The sequence below is a fragment of the Hypanus sabinus genome, chromosome X2 (assembly GCF_030144855.1).
Source record: "Hypanus sabinus isolate sHypSab1 chromosome X2, sHypSab1.hap1, whole genome shotgun sequence".
NCBI classification, from domain to species: domain Eukaryota; kingdom Metazoa; phylum Chordata; class Chondrichthyes; order Myliobatiformes; family Dasyatidae; genus Hypanus; species Hypanus sabinus.
This window is the reverse complement of record NC_082739.1, coordinates 6,416,549-6,435,876: the sequence shown is the minus strand read 5'-3', so window position 1 is coordinate 6,435,876 and position 19,328 is coordinate 6,416,549. Positions and strand designations below refer to the sequence as shown.

Genomic DNA, 19,328 nt, shown 5'->3' with positions numbered 1-19,328 from the left:
CAGTTTCAAGTATGAAAGTGCATAACCATGTCCCACTCTCCAAAGCCAGTATGTTCTGTAGAAGATGCAAGATTTGGAGGAATATGGATCATAATTGTCATGTATCTGGTAAAAATCTCCTTGCATTGCACCTTTTTCTTATGTATGCATAGGTATCTACACAAGAACAAGGAACTGACTCGCAGCAGAAGGGAAGAGGTGAAGAAGCTCAAAGAACAATCAACTGTCCTCCTGCAGCGATTAGAAAGGTTATTTCCATAATTCTGTCAATTTTTTTCTTAATACATAGACTACTTAATCTATTGAGTTCCTGAAGGAGCACCATCAATTGTCCATGTATTTTCCTGAAAGCTATTGTTTCTCCCATGCCCATTCTAATACCCTCACCCCACTATCCTGATTTTCTCACAGACTACCTACACTGGTTTATTCAGAGTGGCCAGTGTAGGTAACTTAACATCCTGCAGGTCTTTGGAAGGTGGGAGGGAACTGGAGCTGTTGCAAAACCCATGTAGTAAGTTCAATGTGATACAGATGCTTTCATCACTCATTGACAAGTCATTTCAGATTTATAGAAAGAGAAAGTTCTCTTGATTTTTGTATTAGTGAGGGTTCAAGTGTATTGAATTAGAATCATCACTAAGGGATACAGAAGGGATGAAGCTTATTATCCTTTTTGGTTATGCCAACTTAGCTCCTGCCATCTGAAACAATTTTTCCTTACTCATGCTTTCAAGCCACTCTTTATTCTGAACGCCTCCAAATTACCTTGACTTGATGGCACCAGCCTGCCAGCCAGCAAGAACCTGGAACAAGGCCAGCAATATCATGAGAAACCCACTCGCCCTGCTCGTGGACTGTTTGTCCCACTCCCATCAGGGAGGAGGCTATGCAGCATCCACACTGGGACCACCAGACTCAAAAACTGTTACTTTCCCCATGCAGTAAAGGCTGATCAACACTTTTAAAGTTTTAAAATTTTAAAACTCGGACGGCAGTCTGCAAAAGCACATACAGTGCAAAACAGTTAATGGTGTGCCAGGGTAAACATTTCAGAAAAAATCCAAAAATATTTACAGTACAAAAAATGACAAAAATGTCAAAAAGAGAAAATGCAAATGTATTCCATCAGACCTTTAGGCCTGCAGTGCCAAACCATCCATCTGAATTAACTATCACTAAAGAGGTAGTGTGGGCTTGAAGATAGGTAAGTCCTCTTGTCTTGATGGATCCCAGGGTACTGAAAGAAATGGCAGAAGTTATAGTAGAGGCTTTGGTGATAAATTAGCAAAATTCTCTGGACTCTAAGCAGGTCCCAGCGGATAGGAAGATGCCAAATGTCACACCACTGTTCTAAAAAGGATGTAGGCAAAAGGCAGGTAACGTATAGGCTAGTTAGTTTAACATCTGTAGTTGGGAAAATATTTGAAGCTATCATTAACGAAGAAATAGCGAGGCATCTGAAAAGAAATGGATTCATCAGGCAGAAGCAATGTGGATTCAGCAAAGGTAGGTCCTGTTTGACAAACTTACTGGAGTTGTTTGAGGTTATAATGAGTGCACTGGATAGAGTGGATTTTATTTTCTTGGATTTCCAGAAGGCATTCCATAAGGAGCCACATAAAAGACTTGTCTATAAGATAAGGATACATAGAGTTGGGGGTGATGTATTAGCATGGATAGAGGATTGGTTAACAAACAGAAAGCAGAGAGTTTGGATACATGGTTGTTACTCTGGTTGTGAATCAGTGGGGAGTGGTGTGCCATAGGGGTCAGTGCTGGGCCCGCCACTGTTCACAATAAGCATTAATGATCTGGAAGAGGGGATTGAGTGTAGTGTATCTAAGTTTGCTGATGATACTAATTTGAGTGGAAAAGCAAGTTATGCAGAAGATATGGAGAGTCTGCAGAGAGATATAGATAGGCTAAGTGAGTGGGCAAGGGTCTGGCAGATGGAGTACAATGTTGGTAAATGCGAGGTCCACTTTGGAAGGAAAAATGAAAGAGCAGATTATTATTTAAATGATAAAAAAAATTACAGCATGCTGCTGTGCAGAGGGACTTGGGAGTGCTTGTGCATGAGTCATAAAAGGTTGGTTTGCAGGTGCACAGGCTATCAAGAAGGCAAATGGAATGTTGGCCTTCATTGCTAGGGGGATTGAATTCAAGAGCAGGGAGGTTATGCTAAAACTGTACAGGGTACTGGTGAGGCCACACCTGGAGTATTGTGTGCAGTCCTGGTCTCCTTACTTGAAGAAGGATATACTGGCTTTGGAGGCCACGCAGAGGAGGTTCACCAGGTTGATTCCAGAGATGAGGAGAGATTTAGTCGCCTGGGACTGTAGTTGCTGGAATTGAGAGGAGATCTTATAGAAACATATAAAATTATGAGAGGGATTGATGAGTAGAGGCAGGATATAGCCTCAAGATTCAGGGGAGTAGATTTAGGATGGAGATGAGGAGGAACTGTTTTTCCCAGAGAGTGGTGAATCTGTGGAATTCTCTGCCCAATGAATCATTGGAGGCTGCCTCAGTAAATATATTTAAGGCAGGGTTGGATAGATTTTTGCATAGTAGGGGAATTGAGGGTTATGGGGAAAAAGCAGGGAGGTGGAGATGAGTTGATGGCCAGATGAGCCATGATCTTATTGAATAGCGGAGCGGGATCAACGGGCCAGATGGGCGACTCCTGCTCCTATTTCTTATGTTTCTTATGTACGCATCTCACCTCACCTTACCACAGCCTCTCTACCCTCCCCATTTACACCAAAATGAACTTTTGAGCAGCGATTGCCTTTACCAGAGGAGAAGAGGAATATTCCATTCTTTGGAATGTAGGGGAAGTCATTACCATTAGCCTGAACAATTACACAAAAACCAAAACGCAAGAATTCACATCCTTCTTCACAATCACAAATGTCTACAAATACATTCATTGCAATAAGATCACAATGACTTTGTGCAACAAAATCAATCAACAACTAACCATTTTCCAGGAGCCAGGACTCTTCCCCCATCCCCAATATGAGCACTTACACTGAGCCAGCACTGAGCACGCACCACCACAAGCAGACACCCAACCCATCGGTCAGGTCCCCTCCCTGAAACTGGAAGCAGCAACAAGCTTCAAAGAGTGCTCCTGTTCTGGAATGTGCAAGGACTAACAAAAGCATTTGTCTAGCGTGTGCACCTGATAAACATAACATCAGCACTGCCAGACTGGGATAATGGGAATTACGGGGCTACTGGGGGTGGGTTGGGGGGATGTGGGGAGGAGGCAGACCTGCTCTGTCACACAGAGTAAAGATTAATGGGAGGATATTTAGTAGTGTGGGTCTTGGTGTTCACATCTATAGATCCCTCAATATTGCTGCACAAGTTGATAGGGTGGTGTGTTGGTCTTCATCAGTTGGAGAATTGAGTTGAAGAGCTGCGAGGTGATGTTGCAGCTCTATGAAACCCTGATTAGACCACTCTTTAGAGTATTGTGTTCATTTCTGGTCGCCTCATTTATAGGAAGTATGTAAACCTTTTGAGAGGGCGTACAGCTGACTTACCAGGACGCTGCCTGGATTAGAAAGCATGTTTTATGAGGATAGTTGGAGTGAAGGAGGAAGAGAGGTGGCTTGATAGAGGTGTATAATACGATAAGAGGTATAGATAAAGTGGACAGCCAGAGACTTTTTCCCCGGGGTGGAAATGGCTAAAATGAGAGGAGGGGGCATAATTTTAACGTGATTGGACGAAAGTATGGGGGGATGTCAGAGGTAGAGTCTTTACACAGAGAGTGGTGAGTACTTGATACACACTGGCAGTGGCAGTAGTAGAGGCGGATAAATTAAGGATATTTAAGAGACTCTGAGATAGGCACATGATCAAAGAAAAAATGGAGGGCTATGTGGAAAGGAAGGGTTAGAAGGATCTTGGAGTAGGTTAAAAAGTTGGCACAACATTGTAGGCCAAAGGACCTGTACTGTGCTGTGCTGTACTGTTCTATGTCCCATTGACCAGTTTGATTAAAGTTTTGTTTTTGTGTCGTAAATCCTATGGAATTCTTTGAAACTGTTTTCCCATTATTACAATGTAATTTGTTTTCTCCCCTGTGGTTCTCTTTAGGTATATGAATTATGGGTCTGGTCCCAGTCGGTTCCCTCTGGCAGACATGCTACAATATGTCTGGGAGTTTGCCAGCACTCAGCCATCAAGCATACCTCCTACTCAAGATGCCACGATTATATCACCTCCAAAGCCACAGCCTGACACGAACGTGGCCCTGCCGATGCCAGTCAGGTAGTAGAGATGGGATGCAATTTGTGTACGGGCATGGAGGCTAAGTCATTGGGTATATTTAAAGTGGAGGTTTGTCAGTTCTTGGTTAGCCAGGGCATCAAAGGTTACAGGGAGAGGGCAGGAGAATGGTGCTGAGAGGGATCATAAATCAGCCATGATTGAATGGTGGAGCAGACTCAGTGGGCCAAATGGCCTAATTCTGCTCCTATATCTTATGGTCTTAAAGTGCAAGTTAAACAATTAAGTCAGAGAGTGAGTTGACATGTCAATGTTTGAATTTTCAAGTCGGTAAGTTTAGCAGGACACTGACTGGGAAGAAAAGAAACCATTTGCCCAGAGGCTAAAATGGACCAGTATTTCTTTAATTTGTTCTCAAAATGTGAGCATTACCACATTTATTGCTGAGCAAGTTAACCCTTGAGAAGATGGTAATGAGCCTTCCTCTTGAGCCACCGCATTCGGTGCAAAACAATGCTGTTAGGCAGCAAGTTCCAGCAATGTTTTTTTTTGTAAATTTTTATTATTGAATTTTCAAATGGTTACAGAAGGAAAAAAAATTATTAAAAAATTTATCAATCCTTCCCCCCTAACATATCCCTGTAGAAAGAGGAAAAAAAAGAGAAGGAAAAAGAAAGTAAGAAAGAATGCCTGGATATCGGAAGATCCCCACATGCTCCATGGAGTTCATAATAGCTTTAGTATACATATTTATTTCTTTCCCTAGATAACCAATAATTTTATCTTCAGAGCACCTATATATTTAATCCTATCTTTTGTAAATAAGGGCACCAAATTTTTAGAAATATTTCATATTTATCTCTTAAATTATAAGTAATTTTCTCAAGTGGAATGCAGCTAAAAATTTCATTCTTCTAACGATCTATACTTAAGTATGAATCCAATTTCCAAGTAACTGCAATAGCCTTTTTGGCTACTGCCAACGCAATTTTTATGAATTCTTTCTGATATTTATTCAGTTTGGATTTCAGTTTTATCCCTTCAATATTGCCTAGTAAAAATAATGTTGGATTATGTGGAAGTTGTGTTCCAATAATTTGTTCCAATAAAACTCTTAAATTTGTCCAAAAAGGTTGAATTTTAGAACAAGACCAAGTAGAATGTAAAAAAGTACCAATTTCTTGTTACATCGGAAACACTGATCAGATAAATTTGGATTTAATTTATTTATTTTTTGTTGTGTAATATATAATTGATGTAAAAAATTATATTGCACTAATCTTAACCGGACATTTATTGTATTTGTCATACTATCAAGACATAGTCTTGACCAATTTGTTTCTTCAATTTTAATATTCAAGTCACTTTCCCATTTTTGTCTTGACTTATGGACTCCTTGTTTAGTTGCCTGTTTTTGAATCAAGCTATACATACAAGAAATAAATTTTTTAGTTTTTCCTTTTTGGATTAAAGTTTCTATTTCACTAGATTTCGGCAATAACATTGACCTAATTTTTCTCTTAAATAAGCCCTTAATTGGAAGTAACAAAAAAGAGTGTTGTTTGATACTTTATATTTATTCTTTAATTGATCAAATGACATTAATATACTTCCTTCAAAACAATCTCCTATATATCTAATCCCTTTTTGAAACCAGTTGTATAAAGGTTGGTTATCCATTGTAAAAGGAATAAATTTATTTTGAAATAAAGATCTCTTTGCTAATAAAGATTTCTTTATCTCATCATCAATATTTATCTTATTCCATAAATCAATCAAATGTTTTAATATTGGAGATTCTTTCTTTTCCCGTATCCATTTAGATTCCCACTTATATATAAAATCTTCTGGTATATTTTCTCCTGTTTTATCTAGTTCTATTCTAATCCATGCCGGTTTATCTGCATCAAAAAAACATGCAATAAATCTAAGTTGATTTGCTTTATAATAATTTTTAAAGTTTGGAAGTTGTAACCCTCTGAGGTCAAATTTCCATGTCAATTTTTCCAACGATATTCTTGACATCTTACCTTTCCAAAGATACTTCCTCACATATTTATTTAACTCTTGAAAAAACTTCTGGGGTAATTGTATTGGTAGTGATTGAAATAAGTATTGTAGTCTAGGGAATATATTCATTTTTACGGTATTTACTCTGCCTACTAATGTTATTGGTAATATCATCCATTTATCAAGATCTTCTTGAATTTTTTTCAATAATGGTAAGTAATTTAATTTGTAAAAGTTCTTTATATCATTATCGACTCTTATACCTAAATATTTTATACCATTTGCTGGCCATCTAAATTGAGTTATTAATTGACATTGACTATAATCTCCTTTAGTAAGAGGTAAAATTTCACTTTTATCCCAATTTATTTTGTAACCTGATATTTTTCCATATTCTTCTAATCTATAGGATAATTTACACAACGAGTGCAATGGGTTTGTTAAATAAAGCAGAACGTCATCAGCAAATAAGTTAATCTTGTATTCTTCCTGATTAACTCTGAAACCCTTAATATCTGGGTCCATTCTAATTAATTCAGCTATTGGTTCTATCGCCAACACAAATAAAGCAGGTGATAATGGACAACCTTGCCTTGTTGACCTTGTTAACTGAAATGATGTTGAAATTTGACCATTTATCACTACTTTAGCTTTGGGATTAATATTTAAGGTTTTGATCCATTTTATAAAAGATACCCCTAATCCATATTTTTCCAATACCTTAAATAAAAAATCCCATTCCAATCTATCAAATGCTTTTTCTGCATCTAAAGCAACTACCACTCTCATTTCCTCCCTCTTTTGAGCCAAATGAATTATACTAAATAACCAAGTTACATTATCTGCCGATTGTCTATTTTTAATAAATCCTGTTTGATCCATATGTATTAATTTTGGTAAGTATTTATATAGTCTGTTAGATAAGATTTTTGCTATTATTTTATACTCAGTATTTAACAAAGAAATAGGTCTATATGATGTTGGCTTTAAAAGATCTCTATCTTTTTTTGGCAATACTATTAAAATAGCTGTCGAAAAAGATTCTGGAAGTTTATGCGTTCTTTCCACTTGATGTATTAGCTCCATAAAAGGAGGAATTAATAAATCTTTAAACTTTTTATAAAATTCAGGCAGAAAACCATCTTCTCCTGGAGATTTATTACTTTGAAATGATCCTAAAGCTTCTTCAACCTCTTTTAATGTAAAAGGCATATCTAATCTCTTCTGTTCTTCCGTATTTAATTTTGGAAGAGTTATTTGTGATAAAAACCTTTCTATCTTGACATTAGCATTTTGTGATTATGATTTATACAATTCAGAATAAAAATTCTTGAAAGTTTCATTAATTTCTAAAGGTTTATAAGTAATTTTATTTACTCTTGTTCGAATTGCATTTATCGTTTTAGAAGTCTGGTCTGTTTTTAACTGCCATGCAAGAACCTTATGTGATCTTTCACCTAGTTCATAATATCTCTGTTTAGTTCTCATAATTGCTTTTTCTGTTCGATATGTCTGAAGTGTATTATATTGTAACTTCTTATTAATAAGTTGTCTTCGTTTTTCTTCTGTCATATATCTTTGAGATTCTTTTTCTAATTTTGTAATCTTTTTCCAATTGATCTATTTCTATCATATATTCCTTCTTAATCTTAGAAGTATAGCTTATTATCTGATCTCTCAAATATGCCTTCATTGCTTCCCACAATATAAATTTATCATCAACTGAATGTGAATTTGTATCTTAAAAAAAACTGAATCTGCTTTTTCATAAAATCACAAAAATCTTGACGTTTTAGTAACATTGAATTAAATCTCCATCTATAAATTGATTCCTCTTTATCTATCATTATCATTATCAAAGGAGAATGATCTGACAATATTCTTGCTTTATATTCCATGTTTTTCACTCTATCTTGCATATTCGTTGATAATAAGAAAAAATCTATCCTTGAATATGTTTTATGTCTATTTGAATAAAATGAATAATCTCTTTCTTTTGGATTAATTCTTCTCCACATATCAATCAAATTTAAGTATTTCATCAATGATAGAGTTAATTTTGCTACTTTTGATTTTGTGACAACCTTTGTTGATCTATCTAAAACTGGATCTAAACAAAAGTTAAGATCTCCACCTATTAATATTTTGTCATGTGCATTAGCCAAATTCAAAAAGACCTCTTGTATAAATTTTACATCATTTTTGTTTGGTGCATATATATTCATAAGAGTCCATAATTCTGAAAAATATTGACAATGTATAATTACATATCTCCCCGCCGAATCAATTAATGTTTTGTATTTTAATTGGTAAATTTTTATTAACCAAAACTGCAACTCCTCTCGCCTTTGAATTAAATGAAGCTGCAATAACATTTCCAACCCAGTCTCTTTTTAATTTCTGATGTTCTATCTCCGTTAAGTGTGTTTCTTGTAAAAAAAAGCTATATCTATTTTCATTTTTTTTTGTGTATGTTAAAATTCTTTTTCTTTTCACTGGTCCATTAGGCCCATTAACATTAAAACTTAAAAAATTCAGTAAATTAGTCATTATTTTCAATTATGTTACTCCAATCTATAATAATACCTAATCTTTCAGCTTTCGTGGTATCTTGGGAAATCTTTCTAAAATTCTCCATGTTGCTATGTGTGTCCCCACCGATAATCCAGGCAGAAAGATAGAAGGAAAATAGAGTGTAAAGAAAAAAACAAAATACCCCCATACTAATGTTGTGGAAAAAAAAAGAACACAACATTACCCCCCTCTATGGTATGGGTCATGGCGATCGCCACGATCACACACATGGATCCCGTAGTAATCGATCCAAAGCTCCCCAGCCCCCCCGCAACATAAAGAAGTATGTATATATATATATATATATATATATATAAGAAGAAAAAAATACTATTCTCAATTAGTATATCTGAAATTTTGCTTTTCTCCCTATGTCATCCTTAAATGTCCATCACTTCCATTCACTGTCTCTGTCTTCATCTTTAATCCATTACACTTGTGTAATTAGAAAGTACTTGGAAGTTTTTGTGCAAACTCCTCCGCTTCTCGATAATCGGTAAAAAATATCCTTTTTCCCTCCAAAAAAATTATCAGTGTTGCTGGGTGATGCATTATAAATTTATAACCCTTTTCCCATAAAACTCTTTTCGCTGGGTTAAATTCCTTCTTTCTCTTCAAAAGGTTATAACTTATATCAGGATAGAAAAGAACTGCTTTCCCTGCTATCATCAATGGCCCGTTTCTCTTTTTGGCACATTGGGCAGCTGCCTTCAGGATCTTTTCTTTATCTTGGTATCTTAAGCATTTTATCAAAATTGATCGTAGATTTTGGTCAGCTTGAGGTCTTGACCTTAAGGCTCTATGAGCCCTTTCAATTTCAATTAGAGTTTCTCCTTCCATTTCCAATTTTTCAGGAATCCATTTCTGAAAAAAATTTATTGGATCTTCTCCTTCTATATCTTCTTTAAGTCCAACAATTTTAATATTATTTCGTCTACTAAAATTTTCAAGTACATCCACTTTTTCCAACAACCGTTTTCTTTCTGCTGTCCAGGCAGAAATATTATCTTCCATTTTATTCACTATCAATGGTGTCTCCCGTTATTTCTTCCAAGTTTTTAATTTTCTTGTCCATTTTGTCCTGTCTTTTCATCATTTTATCAAACATAATCTTCATAACAAAAGATAAAAATAACTTTTTTATTACTTTTAATGCTTTTAATTCATGCATTATTTGCACCAAAGATTTCTTTATGTCTCCAATATCACTTCCAACCTCTTCCTGTTGCTCTTCTTTGTTTGTCTCTTCATCTTCGTCTGATTTATCCAGAGAATCTGATTCCACCTCATATTCACATTCTCTTTCACTTTCAGTTCCGGTCATAGCTGGGATTTGTAGTTTGGGTTGCTCGTGTTTGCGCATGCCCCTCTTTCACGCATGCGCAATTCCTGTTGCTCTTTTTCTTGGAAGCGGTTGATGTTGTCGCAGTTTCCTGTTCTGTATCGCTGGAGGTAAAATGCACTTGAGCCCGAGGCTCTTTCATGGCTGCCAGCCTTGATTCTTTTCCAACTTGTGTTGTCTTCAAAGTAGTAGTTTTCTTCTGCTTCTGTTTAGGAGACATATCTTAAGACAATCCTCAGTAGTTTATAAGTAATTTTAAAAAAGTGTTTACTAACTTTTCTTCACTTAAACACTATTTTACTGTTTTTTTACGGGAGAGCTGGATTTCCACGTCTCGATCCTATGTCATCACGTGACGTCCCCCCTGACCCAGCAATGGTGAAGTAACATCTGACATACCTTCATTTTGGTTAGCTGTGTAACCTGGTTAATGGTGTTCTTGTGTGCTTGCTGTCGGTATCTTTCTAGTTCATGGAGGTTGTGCGGTGCACCTTGTGAATGTTACACACTACAGTAGTTACTGGGATTACTTCATTCTTTTACAGAACTTCCTGATTCTGTATCGAGGCCGTTACCTCCCCATCAATGATTGTAGTTAATTTTTTCCCCTTTTCAGTCACTCAGAATTAAATGCTGAATTGCCTGGAAGTGCAAGCACCACAAGCACACCCCAGTTGCAGCGTGCAACCTTGCACAAGCCTTTCACCCAGACCAAGCCTCCCATGGAAATGCCTGCACACCCAGCACCCCGACACATCACGGCCGAAGAGCTTACCTTCTTGGAGAACTGTCTTCAGCGCTGGAGGGCAGAGGTCGAACATGATATTGCAGGTAGGCAAATGGAAAATCAAAAGGTGTATGTAGGCATTGCCTGTGTGTATATATTTTGGAATGTGCACATGTGTCCTAGAGTTTCTGTCTGTGTGTGAGACAAAAATCTCAACAACCCTTGGAAAAAATAGTGAGTTAAATGAACTTATGGAGTTGCATCTTTTACAGTCTCTTAATTTTTTTCCATTTAAGATCTGAAGAACAAGATCATACAGATCAAGCATTCAATTGAACAAATGTACATGGACAGTTTAATGTGTCAGGTACAGCCATCATGATTTATTTATTTATTGTGATACAATGTGGATTAGGCCTTTCCGGCCCTTCGAGCCACGCCACCCAGCAATCTCTGGATTTTAATCCTAGCCTAATCATGGGACAATTTACAATGACCAACTGGTACGTTGTTGGACTGTGTGAGGAAACCGGAGCACCCGGAGGAAACCCACGCAGCCATGGGGAGAATGTACAAACTCCTTACGGGCATCGGCAGAAATTGAACCTGGGTCGCCTTTACTGTAAAGCATGTAAACCACTACGCTACTGTGCCACCCAGTGTTGCTCTTTGAGAATCTTTTTCTTTTTACAATATTTTTATTCAGAAGAAAAAAAAGCAAGATTTACAGAGTGCAACACATAGATACATCTCAACATAACTTGTGTACATTCATATAGTGTGATAAAATTGATCAAAATGTTATAGCATAACACATAAAGGTATACCACTCTGTAATCAAAAATTTAAAGATAAGTCATACATCATAAAAGAAATTTTTTATATTAAAAAAAGTCAACCCCCTACCAACTACCAAAGAAAAAAGCTGATGGATGACAATGGATAATTAGAAAAAAAAAACATATTCACTTAAGAAGAGAAGATAAAAATATACATAAAAGTCTGTGCACTGTTAAACTTTATAAATTGGAAAAGTAATTTAGGAAAGGTCCCCAAATATCATAAAAAGATTGTTTCAAATTTAAGACTGAGCAGCGGATCTTTTCTAAATTTAAATAAGACATGATATCACGTAGCCATTGAAGATGTGTAGGAGGGGTAGACTCCTTCCATTTAAGCAAGATTGCTCTTCTTGCTAAAAGAGAGGTAAAAACTAAAACCTGTAGGTTAGGAGTATTTAAAGTTATATCTTCATTTGCAATAATACCAAACAAGGCAGTAAGGGGATTTGGTTTAAATTGGACCCTAAAAAGTTGAGAGAAGGTATGAAATACTTCCCGCCAAAACTTTTCAATTGTAGGGCAAAACCAAAACATATGAATTAAAGAGGCATCAGCAGAGTTGCATTTATTACAAAGTGGAGAAACATTCGGGTAAAAACTGGAGAGCTTCTGTTTAGAAATGTAAGCTCTATGAACCACTTTAAATTATAGAAGAGAATGACGAGCACAGAAAGATGATTTATTAACCCGTTTAAGAATTTTATTCCATCTATCATCAGAAATCTGACAATTTAGGTCATCCTCCCAAGCTTTTTTTATTTTATCTAAAAAGTCTTGTCTAGAACCAATCAAGTTATAGATACTGGTAATAGAACCATTAACAAAAGGTTTTAAATTTAAAAGTTCGTCCAGTAAATTTTTATCAGGACCTATAGGAAAAGTAGCTAATTGGAAACGTAGAAAATCTCTAATTTGAAGGTATCTGTAAAAATGTGTTTTTGGGAGTGCAAATTTATTTGACAATTGGTCAAATGAAGCAAGAGATCCTGAGATAAACAGGTCCCAAAAACACTTAATACCTAGTTCATCACAATCTTTAAAGACTTTGTCAGTCATGGAAAGGATAAAAAAATAATTAAGGAGAAAGGGAGATGATAATGAAAAATTCGCTAAGCCAAAAAATTTTCTAAATTGAGACCAGATCATTAAAGTTTGCTTAACAATTATGTTACCTGTTGTTTTAATTGCTGAAAAAGAAGAGTATGATCCAAGAAGAGAGACAATAGAGGAATTTTTTACAGAATTAACTTCTAAGGAGACCCATGATGGGCGATCTATATGATAAATATAATAGGACCAGAAAGGAATATTCTTTATATTGGCAGCCCAATAGTAAAACCTAAAATTGGGTAGGGCTAGTCCACCCATCTCTTTATTTCTTTGTAAGTAAACTTAACTTAAACAAGCTTGTTTGTTATTCCAAATATAAGAGGTTAAAATTGAATCTAAAGAATCAAAGTACATCTTAGGAATAAAAATAGGTAAGGCCTGAAAAAGATATAAAAATTTAGGAAGAATCTTCATTTTAATCAAATTAATTCAGCCAATTCGGGATAAAGAAAGAGGGGACCATTTAGAAAGAGTCTTTTTCACATAGTTCAATAAGGGGTTTAAGTTTTCTTTAAATAAATTCTTGAAGTTTTTAGTAACTGTTACACCTATCTAGGTAAATTGACTTGTAACAACTTTGAATGGAAATTCGGCATTTGTTGACATTAGGTCATTTAAAGGAAATAGCTCACACTCTTTGAGAATCTTGAGTGTAAAACAAGCAGAAAATGGCCATGGAAGATAACGTGGGTTTAGCTCATTTTGGCTTAGAATCAGAAACAGGTTTATTATCACCGACATACTGCATATTGTTAAGTTTGTTGTTTTGTGGTAGCAGAACAGTGCAATGGAAAAAGTACTCTAAATTATAAATTAAAATAAATAAAATTATAAAATAACTAGTGCAAAAAAGAGAGCAACAAGTGAGGTAGTGTACATAGGTTCATTGTCCAGTCAGAAATCTGATGGCAGAGAGGAAGAAGCTGTTCTTGAAACATTTAGTGTGGGTCTTCAGGCTCTTGTACCTTCTCTTTGATAGTAGCAATGAGAAGAGGGTATGTCCCAGATGGAGAGGGTCCTTAATGATGCTCAGTGCACAATAGGTACTTGTGTTCCCCTACCAGGTCTAAAATGATCTGGAGTTAATCGTGGAGCCGGGTGACAGTGAAGTCCTGTCACACCCAATAATGTTATGGTGAGCATTTGAGGACTGGTGGGAAGAGGAGAAAGTTCAATGTAAATTTTATTATCAAAGTACTTACAGTACATGTCACCATATACAACCTTGAGATTCATTTTCTTGCGGACATGCTCAGCAAATCTATAGAATAGTAACTGTAATAGGTCAACCAATGAAAGGTCAACCAAAGCGTAGCAGACAACAAACTGTGCAAATGCAAATACGAATAAATTAGCAATATATAACAAGAGCACAAAATAAATGATAGAGTCCTTAAAGTGAGACCATTGGTTGTGGGGAAAATCTTAATAGATGAGTGCAGTTATCCTCTTTTGTTCAAGACCCTGATGGTTGAGGGATAGTAAATGTTCTTCAGCTTGGTGGTGGAATTCCTGAGGCACCTCTACCTTCTACCTGATGGCAGCAGTGAGAAAAGGGCACGGCCTGGGTGGTGAGGATCTCTGATGATGGATGCTGCTTTTCTACGGCAACGTTTCACGTAGATGGATTCAATGATTGGGAGGGCTTTACCCATGATGTACTGGGTCAAATCCACTACCTTTTGTGGGATTTTCCGTTCACATGCATTGGTGTTGCCATACCAGGCTGTGATGCAGCCAGTCAGTATACACATATATGTTCAATGATAACACACGGCACTTGAGAGTCAAATATAAGGTGAAAGTTCTGTAGCCATTTTTTTTATCACTAATTTTTATTGCAACACCAACAAATTACATTCAATAGAACCAGTTGCTGATTACATTTTGACTGTTTAACCTAGCCACCCCCCAACCCTCATTGCCATCCTCATCCTTTTCCTCATCCCCACCCCCTCTCCACCCCTCTCTCCCCCCATCCCTCTCCCCTCCACCAACCAGCTGAATAGTAGTGCTTACACAGACAGAATATTCCTATTTTAACAGAAGTTCTTTTAATGTAGATATCAAATTTGTCCACATTAAGATTGTGTTTGGTCGTGCATCATTTATTCTTGCTGAAGTTTTGCAACCATTTTCAACCAGGATCCTTAAGATACACACTCAGTGTTTTCGGAACAGCTTCTTCCTCTTCAGCATCAGATTTCTGAACAGTGAACCAACCCATGAACACTAGCTCACTATTTTTGTTCTCTTTTTTGCAATACTTGTTTAATTTAATTTTGATATATATTTCTCATTGCAATTTGCACTGTACTGTCACATAACTATGAACTTCACAACATATTAAATCTGATTCTGCTGCCTCCTAATGTCACAGGGTGGTAAAGAAAGCTTTTGGTATGCTGGCCTTTATAAGTCAGAGCATTGAGTATAGGAGTTGGGATGTAATGTTAAAATTGTACAAGGCATTGGTGAGGCCAAATTTGGAGTATTGTGTACAGTTCTGGTCACCCAATTATAGGAAAGATGTCAATAAAATAGAGAGAGTACAGAGGAGATTTACTAGAATGTTACCTGGGTTTCAGCACCTAAGTTACAGAGAAAGGTTGAACAAGTTAGGTCTTTATTCTTTGGAGCGCAGAAGGTTGAGGGGGGACTTGATAGAGGTATTTAAAATTATGAGGGGGATAGATAGAGTTGACGTTGATAGGCTTTATCCATTGAGAGGAGGGGAGATTCAAACAAGAGGGCATGAGTTGAGAGTTAAGGGGCAAAAGTTTAGGGGTAACACGAGGATGAGCTTCTTTACTCAGAGAATGGTAGCTGTGTGGAACGAGCTTCCAGTAAAAGTGGTAGAGGCAGGTTCAATTTTGTCATTTAAAAAAAAAATTGGATAGGAATATGAACAGGAAAGGAATGGAGGGTTATGGGCTGAGTGCAGGTCGGTGGGACTAGGTGAGAGCAAGCGTTCGGCACGGACTAGAAGGGCCGAGATGGCCTGTTTCCGTGCTGTAATTGTTACATGGTTATATGCAGTTTTGAGTTCCCTTCCCGTGATTATAGGAAACAACTGAAATATGTTGAATAACAGCATCCTGAGTTGCAGTGCTGCAGAACCCAGAGCTTTGCCTCAGAGTTGGTGAACAATTTTGGGGTCAGCCATATTACATTGGAGCTGGTGGAATAAGTTTTCTGGAGTGTTACAGCAAAGACATTGTTAATTTGGTGAATGTTTCTCTGCCAACTAGGTTCCTTATCGGCTTCACGCAGTGCTTGTGCATGAAGGCCAGGCTTCAGCTGGACACTATTGGGCTTACATCTATGACCACAGCAAGAAAATATGGCTGAAGTACAATGATGTCTCAGTCTCTGTATCGTCATGGGAAGAACTGCAGAGAGATTCATATGGAGGGTCACGGAATGCTAGCGCATATTGCCTGATGTACATCAATGATAACTTACCTCAGCTTATCGCTGGTAAAGAAAAAAGCCCTTCCATGTTTTCTGTTGAATTAGTAAATTGGTTTGTTACTGTCATGTGCACCAAGGTACAATGGAAAAAATGTTTGCATACCATTCATACAAATCAATTCATTTCACAGTGTATTGAGGTATTAAGTAGTACAATATCAGAACGTAGAATGAAGTGTTACAGAAGAAGTGCAGTGCAGGGAAGCAATAAGGTGCAAGGCCATAGTGAAGTAAATTGTAAGTTCAGTGTCCATCTTAACATACTAGTGCAATGTTCAATAGTCTAGAAACAGTGGGTGAAAGCTGCCCTTGAGTCTGGTGATATGCACTTTCAAGCTTTGTATTTTCTGCCCGATGCTCCATCTCTTTGATCCTCTAATTCTGGCAGCTTTCATATCACTGATTTTCCATGCCCAGACATTACTTAACATGTCTTCAACTCTTAAGCTTTAGAAACTTTACTGAAGCCTTCTACACCTCTACTGCTCATTATTTTTAGTCTGCTCTTGAAAATCAACTTTGTGGACATTCTTTGAGTATTTCCTCTATTGAAAAGACTTGAGATATTTTATATCATTAAAGGTACAATGCAAATGCAAGTTGTTGAGGTCATTATCACATAAGGCCTTTTCATTATTTCCTACCAGAAAATTTAAGCACCTAGATTGGTATTTTAGTTCATTAGTAGTAGAGATAAAAGAGGTTAAAGAGTAATAGAGGTTAAAGACAGATGGAAGACCATGATCGCCCACGTTATATGACATGGCACATAATGATAATGAGTAATGAAGACTACGTTAAATTCAAGATTTTAGACTAAGCTCCAATGAGGCTGATGAAGGTGCCCTGTAGAATTAGCAGTAACACAGCCCATTTTCCAGTCTTTCTTGCATTGGACAAAATCACAAAATGCAAACAATGAACAATGGTAGGAACGCACTGCGGGTCAGCACCTTTTACTGGAAGAGGTGTAGGCATCCTTTAGCTTTTATTTTCTGAGTTCAGTGTGAATCTATTCTGGTAGGGAAAATCGTATAATAATCATAAGCAGCAAACCTCATATCTCTCTAGTTTATTAAAGCCTTGCTCAATGCCACAAGCAAAATAATCTAAATACAAGCACTACAAATGATGTTGCTTGTGATGTTACACAAAATTACCTAAGTAATGTTCTAAAATGTTGCACACTCTTATACTCTTAATAGGTCTCCTGCATGAGGGCTGGAAAGGAAGAGGGAAGAAGCTGGCTGCTTCTCCCTTACTTTCCAGTTTTGATGAATGGTCTTGGTCCGAAACATCGACTGTTTCAATAGATGTTGCCTGACTTGCTGAGTTCCTCCAGCATTTTGTGTGTGTTACTGTGGATTTCCAGCATCTGCAGAATTTCTGGTGTTGTCATGAATATTCATACCTGCAAATGACTGGTGAGGACAGAGCTAGACACATCGCAGTCACCTTTGTTCTTATAGTGGCTTGTTATTGGGTAACAGTGTCACAGTAAATGTCCAGAGAAAAATTGCATCTTTTAAATAAACAAATACCTAGGCATTTTCTTCCCATTTACAAATTGCTTAAGAGTTTCAACCCTGACATTGGGCCCCACTGCACCATTAGATTGGATTTATCAACCTTCTGGTCAAGTGTGATCTGTCGTTCTAGCTGCAGGGACCTGACTAGAGTGCATGTGTTGGACCTCTCTTTAAGGAGAAAATTAATGGTCTTTAGATCAGGTCTCCCAGCCCGGGGTCCTCAGACCCTTCGCTTATTGATATTGGTCCATGGCGTAAAAAAGGTTGGGAGCTGCTGCTTTAGACCGTCCTGGTGTAGATGAAATGGATGTTCTTTCCTAAATTGAACTATGGTGCATTTGTGGCATTTTCTGTTTTCGTTTGCAATTTCCAGCGTCTACTTGACATTATTTAGATCATTTTTCAGAAATAAGACAGGACCCTAATATGGTGTTTGCAGTGTACAGTCTTTCCATATGCTACAGATTATATTCATTGTGTGTTGATTAAATTGACTTAAATGCTAACACAGCTGCAGAAACTATCATTTTGTGCAGGTTTCTTGAGCAGTTATTCTGTGGGTACGTGCTCATTGGACTATTCTGTAGGTCAAGAGGGCAATAATATTGATATGTTGCTTTCCAATTCTTCACTTGACATGTTAAGAAATCATGAGTGTTGTCAACATTACAGAGGACACGGATGTGGAAACAGGACAGATTTTGAGATCCATCCATGCCCTTCCACTTGAACTTGTGGAGTTTGTTCGTGAAGATAACCAGCATTTTCTGCAGGAACTGGAAGAGTGGAATGATGAGCAGGTCCGAAAAATCCCACAAAAGGAACTGGTTCCAATGCCACAGGTTCAGGAACCTACGGACAGTGCGACTGAAGGTATTTGATTTCATTGGGAATTGGCTTGAGAGCCAAAGGTCTCTGTTGCAGAACATAATCAGTATCCAGTAATTGACACTAAACTTTGAAAGGAAAGGATTTACAAGAAAGATTAACTGGAACTGTACCAAGATGAGGCACTTCATTTCTGTGCAGTGAGCAAACTAACTGATTGGTCACCTTATGGTAGAGCTGATAAATGAGAAATATGGAAACTTTGGGAAAGCTTTAATGATTGTAAACACAAATTTAAGGTAAAACAATTGAACTCCTTATTTTTAAATGCAATTAATTGTTATGATCTACAATATAAAACCTAATAAAGGTGATAGAAGCAGAGTTGGAAGTAACTGTATAAAGGAATGTGAATAAATATCTGGTTAGAAAAAACCTCACGAATATGGAGAAAGGCCACAGGACTGGGATATCATTCAATGTGAGGGAGTTGTCCAGTGTTATACAACTTGAGCAATGTACCTCAGTCCTTTTAAATTTTGGGGAACTTGTGACTTGGCAAACTTAAACATTTAAGAACAATTTTGATGACTGTAAATATGAAGTACCTACAGAAAGTTCTATAAATATAGAGCAGGAAGATG

At 37.0% G+C, this 19,328-nt stretch overlaps 1 protein-coding gene across 6 annotated transcripts in view; it reads left to right on the top strand.

Moving 5' to 3' along the window:
- The window catches only part of usp28 (ubiquitin specific peptidase 28), a 108,038-nt gene that overhangs the window by 67,456 nt on the left and 21,254 nt on the right, over positions 1-19,328 (top strand). For all 6 annotated transcript variants that reach the window (XM_059956849.1, XM_059956848.1, XM_059956850.1 and 3 more), the window contains 6 exons: positions 153-248; positions 4,117-4,290; positions 10,791-11,005; positions 11,198-11,268; positions 16,105-16,333; positions 18,529-18,729. In XM_059956849.1, the coding sequence (XP_059812832.1) occupies positions 153-248; positions 4,117-4,290; positions 10,791-11,005; positions 11,198-11,268; positions 16,105-16,333; positions 18,529-18,729 (986 nt within the window). The remainder of the gene's footprint in view (positions 1-152; positions 249-4,116; positions 4,291-10,790; positions 11,006-11,197; positions 11,269-16,104; positions 16,334-18,528; positions 18,730-19,328) is intronic.